Source organism: Oryzias latipes, chromosome 13 (assembly GCF_002234675.1).
Source record: "Oryzias latipes chromosome 13, ASM223467v1".
Taxonomy (NCBI): Eukaryota; Metazoa; Chordata; class Actinopteri; order Beloniformes; family Adrianichthyidae; genus Oryzias; species Oryzias latipes.
In genome coordinates, this window is record NC_019871.2 from 28,265,724 (window position 1) to 28,274,085 (window position 8,362).

Genomic DNA, 8,362 nt, shown 5'->3' on the forward strand with positions numbered 1-8,362 from the left:
GGCCTCAATTACAAAAGGGGTTTATTCAGACATACCTCTGGTTTGTCTGAAGATTCATAACCCCTGTTGTTCAAGTAAAATATGTCCAACACAAGAGGCCTTCAGCTCTCAGCTGTTTGCCCAGCTGTTGGACAGGACAAGTTAAAAAAAAAAAAAAATAATAAATAAATAAATAAAATAACAGTTTCTGACTAAATAATTGCAGAAAAGTGACACTGCTCTGAGGTTAGAGTACAGACGTCCAGATGTTGCCCGGGCTTCGTTCCTCCAATAGCATTTCTTTGTCGCAGTTATGTAACAGTTGCTCCACCCTCCCCATGAAAACGTGCCTCAGGCTTTATGTCCAAAAGGAGGTTTTCCCTTCTGAAACGTTGCATCATGTACTGTAATAGGAGGCTCGGCCCTCTTCCACTCGTTTCTGGCCTCTGTCAGAGGTTGTCTTCCTCCCGCTCGTGTTGGAAGAAGAACCAGAGAAGGTCTGGAAGTTTCAGTCTGCCCTCACAGACAAGCACACACACGTGATGTATAATTAGTTGGACCCGAGAAGGTTCTGTGGGTGGAAAAGCTTGTGACCACACATCCATAGCTCTTCATCGTGATCAAGACCTTTGGGTGCAAAAAGAATGGTTCTTCATATGCAATCCTGCCCCAGAACGGTACAAAAAAGCATCCTTTTTCCAAAAAAGCACAATTATTCACATCTAAATTTGGATTTCTCTCTTGTGTAATTACTCCTACAACAGTACAGCTGCTCTTTGAAGCTTCTTTGCTTTTCACATCCTGCAATAGCTTTATTGACCCAGGACTTCCCCCCACTCGGCAAATGCTGAGGAATTTCAGGATAAACGGAAGTTACTTTCTGAAAAGAAGCTGCCAATTTATGCAGAATATTTTAGAAGGACAGGCTACAGGGATCGGTGGAAAAAGCAGAGGGCAAAATGAGTGTAATGGAATGTCCTTCGTTAGTAAAGATCAAATCAATGTCCATCAATGAATAGGTCACGTTGCTAACTAAACTAAACTGTAATCCAAACATAATTCTTATATATTAAAGGAAAATTTCTTCTTTTATTTTTTTATTCAAGAACTGTAAACGTTGTATTTGGGTGCTCAGAAACGTCTAGAACAGAGGTTTTGGTTTGGACACGCCAGGTTTTTTTTTTTTTTTTAACCACATCTCCCTTTCACCCCCATCTTCTAGCAGGCCTGCAGCTGAGTTGGAGACGTGGCACTGTGGGGGTGGGGGCCAAACTCAGGCCTGAAAGCTACTGTGGAGACTTTTAACAGAGCGCTTGAAAGGAAAACTGCAAAAAAAAAAAAAAAACACAGTTTTTTCTTCTGGGAGTATTAGAAAACAATGCATCTATTCATGGATATCCTGTTTGGTGCAAATGAAAAAGGACGCTCAGATTTCCAACAGTTTCACACAGACTGATGGATGAAGTCTATTTCATCCAGGAAATAAATCAGTTGATTTCTTTTAATATGGTTAGAATCAAAGTAAAAGATTGAGTCGGCACAGATGGAGGGAAGCAGCACAGACGGAGCAAAAACCAGATTCCTCAGGCTTCTGTGGGAAACTTTTCCTGCAGATCCCAGATCGGTACGGACAAGTCGACTCCTCTTTGAGTCCGCCCTGCAATTCCAAAGGGGGACGTCCCAGTTCTCGACTTTCGGAGCAGACCCGGCCGCCCTCATTTGAATACCCCATTCCCATCTTCTAGAAATTTCTCTGTAAGGATATATAGAGCTGGAGCGCCCCATGCAGCCATGCCACCCCACGGACTCAACACAGGAGGGACGCCCTGCGAATCTGTGCCAGGTGAGCACTGCATTTTCAGTCCTTGTGTGTTTAGGGAAGAATGCAAACTGGGAATGAAGAAGTTAGTGCTGGCGGTTTAAAGTTCCAGCCCTGCCTTTGCAGCCTGCCGCTCTTTGTTTCCAAGAAAGCAAACTCAGTTCCAGAGCTGTGACAGGAAAAGATGAAGCTTCATGCATGCTTCACATCCTGATATGGCATTCTCTGGAATCATTCGTCTTCTTCCAGTAGATGTTTGGCTTTGTCAAAAAAAAAAACGCCTGGTTTGGTAGATTATAGCCAGTAAATAAAGGAGACGTTGATGTAAAACATAAACTTCTTGTCTGTCAGCGCCAGACAATATCCTCGCTGCCTGCTCTGTAGAGGTTACTACATGTACTTCTTGTCTTTCAGAAAGAAAATCGCAGAAATGAAAACATCCACAGGTATCCAAGCATGAAAATCCCGTGTCATTAAAGTGCAATTACAGGGCTACAACCCTCTGTCTGCAAAAAGAGAGTGAATTCCACAGCCTGAGCCTGTGCATTTAGACCTTTGTTTGAACTGTGTGAAGAGGAGAAGAGTCCTCTGCAGCGACACTCCCTTTTCCAGCAGGGAGCGTGTCAGAGGCTCCCAGACAAAACGTTTTAAACTTTGGATGAGCATTTATCTGCTGAGCGGGAGGCGTCACATTACAGCCAGAAGCTCTTCTTCAGGGAGCAGCAGTTTTCAGCTGTAGATGACGTGGCGACATCACGTTTGCCTCTGAAAGGCTTCACCAGCTTCCCTGTGGGGGTGGGCCACTCCGGCTCCAGGACCGATTTAAACAGATAAAAAGTAGACATGGATTCTTTTCTTCCTTTAATTGGTTGTCTAATGTTAACTTTTTCTCTTCTTGCCCCTCAGGCTGCTGCTGCATTTGGAGACAGACAGGATGTGGACGACAACCATTGTTGCTCTTTGCCTGCTGGCCTTGGGAGCCTCTGCAGAGGACAAGAAGCTAAGCGTTCACGCCACGACTCTGGCTGATAACAGTGCCAATCTGGCCTTTAGGTTAGTAATCATTACAAAACACTACAAGGTCATGGTCTGACCTAAATGTGCTGTTTCATCGTTGTAGATGAGTAAATTACTGTGATTCTCTTTTCTCCAGCCTTTACCACAGCATGGCAAAGGACAAGAGCACCGACAACATCGCCATCTCTCCTGTGGTGGTGGCCTCCTCTCTTGGGATGGTGGCTCTTGGTGGGAAGGCGTCCACCGCCTCCCAGGTGAAAACCGTCCTCAGCGCTGATAAACTGAAGGACGAGCATCTGCATTCAGGCCTGTCGGAGCTCCTCTCTGAAGTAAGGAGCTAAAACATCTGGGCTTCTTCAAACAACACTCTGAGTTTATTGGAAAATGTTCACACTTCATCTGTTGTCCCCTCCCCTCCCCCCCTAGGTGAGTGACACCAAGGCTCGCAACACTACCTGGAAGATCAACAACCGCCTTTACGGGCCCAGCACCGTCAGCTTTGCCGACGACTTCGTGAAGAACAGCAAGAAGCACTACAACTACGATCACTCCAAAATCAATTTGAGGGACAAGAGGAGCGCGGTGAACTCCATCAACGAGTGGGCGGCCAAGTCGACGGACGGCAAGCTCCCCGAGGTCACCAAGGAGGTGCAGAACCCAGATGGAGCCATGATCGTCAACGCCATGTTTTTCAAGCGTGAGTATGGAGCTCATCCGAGCGGAGCCGGTCATCCTGCAGACGTGTGACCGGATGTTTTGTCTTCTCCCCCCACAGCTCACTGGGAGGAGAGATTCCATGAGAAAATGGTCGACACTCGCGGTTTCCTAGTAACCCGCTCATTCACAGTGGGGGTTTCTATGATGCATCGCACTGGTGAGGATCCCCCCCCCCCCCCCCCCCTTCACCTCCACCTCAGTTCTATCTTTGATTTTATTATGTCTTCCAAACTGAATGCATCTGCACACAAAAATGCAAGCACGATCAGCCAGATTGTCTCGCTTTCCGCAGGTCTGTACGACTTCTTTGAAGACACAGAGAACAAAATCTTTGTGCTGAACATGCCTCTGGGCCAGAAGCAGGCCTCCATGATCCTAATCATGCCGTATCACCTGGAGCCCCTGGAACGTTTGGAGAAACTGCTGACAAGGAAGCAGGTGGACACCTGGCTCAGCAAGATGGAGAACAGAGCCGTAGCCATCTCCCTCCCCAAAGTCTCTGTGGAAGTCAGTCACAACCTGCAGGTAAACGGTCGCACAAAACTGTGAGATTATGGCTAAAACGGCTGAGATTGCATTGCACGTGTTGAGCGGTTCTGTTCTTTTTTACCCCTTTTTCTTCAGAAATACCTGGCAGAACTTGGCTTAACCGAGGCTGTGGACAAATCCAAAGCAGATCTGTCGAATATCTCAGGGAAGAAAGACCTTTATCTTTCGAATCTCTTCCACGCTTCAGCTTTGGAGCTGGACGTGGACGGAAACCCGTACGACACTAGCATTTTTGGCACAGACAAGCTGAGGAACCCCAAGCTTTTCTACGTCGATCACCCGTTCATCTTCCTGGTGAAAGACAACAAGACCAACTCCATCTTGTACATTGGTAGAGTGGTTAGACCTAAAGGAGAAAAGATGCGTGATGAGCTATAATATTCTTTATTTGTTTTGTAAGGTAATTTTATTTTATGTGTACATCTGGGAGGAAACTGTTTGCAACTGTGTGTTTTTGTGGTGCGATTGTTACTTTCACAACACATTCCTTTAGACAATTTAATTTTATTGGTCACATCAAAATTTAGGGGGATTATCATTTACATTTTTTTTAAAGTTAATCTCTTGGGAATTTTTTGTATGAACAACAGTTGGCATGAAAGACATACTTATATTAAGTATGGTCTATTTTTGAACATCCTGTTTTTGTCACTGTTACTCCAAACCAACACATGTGCGTTTTCTTGCATTATCTTTAATGTTTAAAGAAGAGATCTTTGCACAAGCTTGTTTTACAGCTCCTTAGGGACGCCTCCAACCATTGTTCGTTGTACTGTTTGTCAGCTTGAGCTGAACTTGCAGTGGAAGGTGCTCCAGTTAATGCTCAGCTGTTGGACTTATGTGATAATGTAAGAACGCGTTCATTTTCTTTTTCAATAAAAGTGGGAAAAATATATTCGTTGTGGCTTTTGTGGCTGGAAAATCTGCCTGAACGTCATTCAAACACTAGCGTTTGTAGAAAGCTGTAAGGATTCAATGGTTTGGTTTTCTTTGTCATGTTTTTGGTTTCCTTGTCAGTCACACCAGTTTCTGGTTCATGATCCACAGCTGTCTTCAGTTCAGTTAATTGCCCTCAGCCTATTTAAGTGTCTTGGTTTCTGTTCATCCTTGTCAGGTCATCTGCTCTGTTTTGTCACAGGTTTTTTTCCCCTCATAGTTTTGTCATGTTTCAGTTTGCTAATTAAATGTTTTAGTTCCTGTCATCAAGCTTGGTCTCCTGCATTTGGGTCCTCCACCACCAGTTCGTGACAGAATGACCTGACCACCTTGGACCCAGCAGGGGAGTTTTTCATCTTACCATCCCATGCCACGTCAGATGAGTTCCTGCAGCATTGTTCATGCTATGCCCTACCACATCCAGCCAATCTGTTCCTGAGGGGGATTGCCGGGACCATCCTTCAAATCTCAAGTTTCCTGAGGAGGGTCGCCGGGCCCACACTTCATGTCCCCTGTCCCTAGGATGGTCACCATTCATTCCCCCTTGGCTGTGTCTCCTGGTCCAGAGGAGGGTCACCAGTGCTGCTCCCCTTCATGGTTCCTGTCCCTGGGGAGAGTAATTGGGACCGCTCCTCTTCATGCCTGTTCCTGAGGAGGGGTTTGCCATGTCACCCCTCATTTCTGCTAGGCTGCAGGAACCCAAACTGTTCTGGACTTTTTATTTTCTGTTTATCCACGTCCCCTCTTCCTAGGGGTGTTTGGGCATCTGGGATCTGCCCTTTTCGGGAGGGGTACTGTAAGGATTCAATGGTTTGGTTTTCTTTGTCATGTTTTTGGTTTCCTTGTCAGTCACACCAGTTTCTGGTTCATGATCCACAGCTGTCTTCAGTTCAGTTAATTGCCCTCAGCCTATTTAAGTGTCTTGGTTTCTGTTCATCCTTGTCAGGTCATCTGCTCTGTTTTGTCACAGGTTTTTTTCCCCTCATAGTTTTGTCATGTTTCAGTTTGCTAATTAAATGTTTTAGTTCCTGTCATCAAGCTTGGTCTCCTGCATTTGGGTCCTCCACCACCAGTTCGTGACAAAAGCAGTCAAAGCTCACCACGAAAAGATAACAGTTTTCCAGCTGGCTGGAGATTTAACCGTAAACACAGATCTGGAATGCAGCTTCTATCCTTAGATCACTGAGCTGCCATGGATGCGTGTGCAGAACATTCTAGCCACCTCCTCTGTGAAGACAACGGTCATCGTTGTCTCAGACAAAGGAGGCCCCCGGCCTGCTTTGACAACCTGGAGTGCGGGGTTCTCATGGTGACCGGGAAAGTCAGCCAGAGGCTGTTTGAATGAAGCTATAAGAGGACATTTAGCACTTTTGCTTGTAGCAAATTCTAACATAAAAGTAATAAAAATATAGCAAATGTTTAAAAATCAACAAAACTGTTACCTAGTTTTACTTTGCCGAACTTTTACATCCGGCGTCCCAAACATAGGGACCTCTTGTGCAGTTAAATTGTTATTTTTAGACATTTTGTTGATAAAATAGCCTTTTTTTTAAATACAAAATGACTCATATAATAGTAAAATGGCAGTGTGAGGACAGGAAGCCTTCCTGCAAAAAGAAAGACAGCACCACCTTGTGGTTGTAAAAACCACACATGACATACAAATAAATTATTTATTTATGGTGTGGCATTTACATTGACATACAGTTAAAATGTGGAAGGGAATAATGTAAAAAAAAAAAAAAACAGCATTTAACAGATATTTGAATATTTAGCTTTTGAAAAGTCGAACTAAAACTGCTTTGTGAATGTAAAATCACAGAGACTAGTTGGTAACGTGAAATATTTACATGTTCCTAAAGCTAGGGAGGCTTTTTAAAAGCAGTCTAGGATCGTATATCATTAGGCATTACCAGTCAGTCAACTTAGAATTTGTAAAAGTGGCTAATGTATATATATAGATATAGATATAGATATAGATATAAATATAGATATAGATATAGATATATAGATATATATATATATAGATATATATAGATATAAAAGTAAATGGCAAGGGACCAAAAATATTGTCTCTCCGATTACTGAATAAAATACAATCCTGATTGTTCAGTTAAATCGTGGGGAAATTAAAGTGCTTACATTAGTACTTGTATGACATCAACAACGTTTCTGTGCACAGAATATAACATTTTCACTGAAAGACTTCCGTATTCCAAAGACTACAAAATGGAAAAACAGTCCTAGTTTTGAGATCTTCTTTCATCCTGGCTGCCACGCCTTTATGATGGTAGTTTATGGATTAATATTAATTCAACCATAGTAGTTCATGAGTATGGTTCACAGCAGAAAAACACTTTTGGGCCTGGCTCCACTGAAATTCTCTTTCTATGCTAAGACAGTGGAAATAAAACAACAAATAAAATATTTTAATGTTTTACTATTAAAAAAATAGCATCTCTTACTGACAGTTTAGGTCTGATACCAACATTTAACCTATGTAGGTAGAAATCCATGTATACATTTGTATGTCTGTATGTGTTCAGGAGCTTCATTCAGATGTTTTATTTTGTAAACAAAAGAAGCAAAAGAAAAAAAACGTATATATAACACAAACCTATTAAAAAATGTTTGGATTGGTTAAATTTACCCAAAGAAATTGTAGGTACATGCATCTTTTTGATAAAAATGATGAATGGCCACCTTTGCTGCGGGACAGATTAGTGTCATCATCCATTTCTAAGAATAGTTTTTTCACAACTGGAGACCATCGGCAACAAATTGATTTTGATTGATGGAAAGATAATAAATATTTAAAAAAAATGATTTCATGATAGGATATTTAAAATTGAGATCTGTGATCTTCAGATATTGTAATTGTGTGTCTGATTTTAGAGCTTTGTGACTACTCGACCTGACTTCTACTCCCCAATGTGTAAACTCATACTTCCTGCTCATGTGCACTAATGAAGACGATGTTTTCTTGTTTGGTTTTCTCACATTTCCTTCTGTCAAGAACTCCTTTTGGTATATAATTTATTTAAATTTATTGTCCGTACTTTAAAAAGTCCATTTGGACTCTTTAAAAAAAAAAAAACGAAAAAAAAGAAACTTGGTTGAGATTTCCACTTCACTGCAAATACAGTCACCTGGAAATTAAGTCGAAAATTCGGAAAAATTTGAAAATCTTTGTTCAAATAAGCAAAAAAAGAAACATTTCAAGAATGGGATAAAAAAAAGGGGATAAGAAAAATGTTCTTACCAAGAATTCTTATGAAAAGAACTTTTATTCACTAAGACATGTTTTCTTAATTTAAGATATTTTTCAATGACAGAATTTTCTTT

The 8,362-nt window shown here is 42.1% G+C and overlaps 1 protein-coding gene across 3 annotated transcripts; it reads left to right on the plus strand.

Annotated features, from left to right (window-relative positions):
- The first annotated feature begins 1,485 nt into the window (after positions 1-1,485).
- serpinh1 (serpin family H member 1) lies at positions 1,486-4,974 on the plus strand. Of its 3 annotated transcripts, XM_011482941.3 has the most exons (8): positions 1,486-1,822; positions 2,213-2,244; positions 2,705-2,851; positions 2,952-3,144; positions 3,242-3,512; positions 3,591-3,689; positions 3,825-4,057; positions 4,157-4,974. In XM_011482941.3, the coding sequence occupies exons 1-8, from the start codon at positions 1,763-1,765 to the stop codon at positions 4,457-4,459; spliced, it is 1,338 nt and encodes a 445-aa protein (XP_011481243.1). In that variant the 5' UTR covers positions 1,486-1,762; the 3' UTR covers positions 4,460-4,974. The 3 variants fall into 3 exon arrangements, with proteins under 3 accessions (XP_011481243.1, XP_011481245.1, XP_011481244.1); XM_011482943.3 differs by lacking the exon at positions 2,213-2,244 and having other exon boundaries at positions 1,719-1,822; XM_011482942.3 differs by lacking the exon at positions 1,486-1,822 and having other exon boundaries at positions 1,837-2,635.
- Positions 4,975-8,362: the final 3,388 nt, after the last annotated feature.

Coding starts and splice junctions, on each gene's coding strand:
- serpinh1 (XM_011482941.3), top strand. CDS start 1,763: ATGCAGCCATGCCACCCCACGGACTCAACACAGGAGGGACGCCCTGCG. Junction 3,513..3,590: donor CAACGCCATGTTTTTCAAGC/GTGAGTATGGAG, acceptor CTCCCCCCACAG/CTCACTGGGAGGAGAGATTC. Junction 3,690..3,824: donor TTCTATGATGCATCGCACTG/GTGAGGATCCCC, acceptor CGCTTTCCGCAG/GTCTGTACGACTTCTTTGAA.